The sequence below is a fragment of the Egretta garzetta genome, unplaced genomic scaffold (assembly GCF_000687185.1).
Source record: "Egretta garzetta isolate BGI_Z169 unplaced genomic scaffold, ASM68718v1 scaffold94, whole genome shotgun sequence".
NCBI classification, from domain to species: Eukaryota; Metazoa; Chordata; class Aves; order Pelecaniformes; family Ardeidae; genus Egretta; species Egretta garzetta.
The window spans coordinates 2,100,702-2,102,114 of record NW_009259683.1 but is presented as its reverse complement, the minus strand read 5'-3'; the positions used below and the strand labels follow the sequence as shown (position 1 = coordinate 2,102,114).

Below are 1,413 nucleotides of genomic sequence, written 5' to 3'. Positions count from 1 at the left end.
TCTGGAGCCCTCAGCACAAGAAGGACATGGAAGTGTTGGAGCGGGTCCAGAGGAGGGCCACAAAAATGATCTGAGGGCTGTAGCACCTCTCCTATGAGGACAGGCTGAGGGAATTGGGCTTGTTCAGCCTGGAGAAGAGAAGGCTGCGGGGAGACCTGACTACAGCCTTTCAATACCTAAAGGGGGCCTATAGGAAAGAGGGGGAAAATCTTTCTAGTAGGGCCAGCTGTAACAGGACAACGGGTAATGGTTTTAAACTAAAACAGGGTAGGTTTAGACTAGATATAAGGAAGAAATTCTTTACAATGAGGGTGATGAAACCCTGGAACAGGTTGCCCAGAGAGGTAGTGGAGGCCCCATCCCTGGAAGCATTCAAGGCCAGGTTGGACGGGGCTCTGAGCAACCTGATCTAGTCAGCAGTGTCCCTGCTCCTGCAGGGGGGTTGGACTAGATGACCTCTAGGGGTCCCTTCCAACCCAAAACATTCTATGATTCTATATTGAGCTATTTTTTTATGAAACATTTACAATCATAAAGATATCAGTAGATTGGTGCAGATTCTGATGTTCAGCTAAATCATAAAGTTATTATTAAAAATACCTCAACAAGTCCTTGTGCTTGCTTGAAGCTAAGACTTCTTTGTAAGTCAAACATCTGAACCTTCAGATCTTGATACTCTTTCCTTAAATGAAGAATGATATCCTGGGCATCCCTCAGTTTGAGCTTTTCTTCTTGCAAAGCCTGAGCTAGAGCTCTGTTGTTTGCTTGGATGCTCTTCATTTGCATGGAGCTGTTGGCTGCAACAGAAGAGTGAGTATGTCAACTCTGCTTAAAAAAAAAAAAAAAAAATTAGTTATGAAAACTATTATGATATTTAAGCATCTTACTTGCTATTTTGCACTTTACAGTGGAGATCTGGCTGGTTTTACCCAACCTCATCCATTTCTGATTTCTCTTCTCTTTCATTCGTTCCTTTATACCACTCAGACTGTCTTTGAAGGGCTTTTTCAAGTATTCGGCCATCTTCTACCTTTAGAAATACAAAGGGCGAATAACTCGTTAAGCTGGTGTTGCACAGTGTTCCCCAACACCAAAAGAAAAGGAACCGAGAAACAAGGGTAACGCTTACAGTATTCTTAAACTGCACATACACACACAGAAGGGACACACAAATACGAAAAGACACACAGATGCCGCTGTTTCAAAAACAACTTTTGCAGCGCGGCTACTGTCAGCATTGCCGATTGTCCGAACTGTAAAACGCACGGTACCCGCGCCGAAGAGCAGGCCCGAGGCCTCTTAACACCCGCGTCGGAGCGGTACGACGGGGAGCGAGGGGGGGAAGATGTCCCCGAGGCGTCGGAAGCGGGCCCCCGGCTCCTCCAACGCTGAAGGAAGACCCTCACGACACCC

General features: G+C 46.1%; 1 protein-coding gene across 1 annotated transcript in view; it reads right to left on the bottom strand.

The window, feature by feature from the left end:
* The window catches only part of SGO1 (shugoshin 1), a 5,505-nt gene extending 4,479 nt beyond the window's left edge, over positions 1–1,026 (bottom strand). Inside the window, exons 1-2 of the mRNA XM_009638633.2 lie at positions 888–1,026; positions 601–797 (exon numbers count right to left, since the gene is read on the bottom strand). Coding sequence (XP_009636928.1) covers positions 601–797; positions 888–1,023 — 333 coding nt within the window. The 5' untranslated portion in view covers positions 1,024–1,026. The remainder of the gene's footprint in view (positions 1–600; positions 798–887) is intronic.
* Between the last annotated feature and the right edge of the window lie 387 nt (positions 1,027–1,413).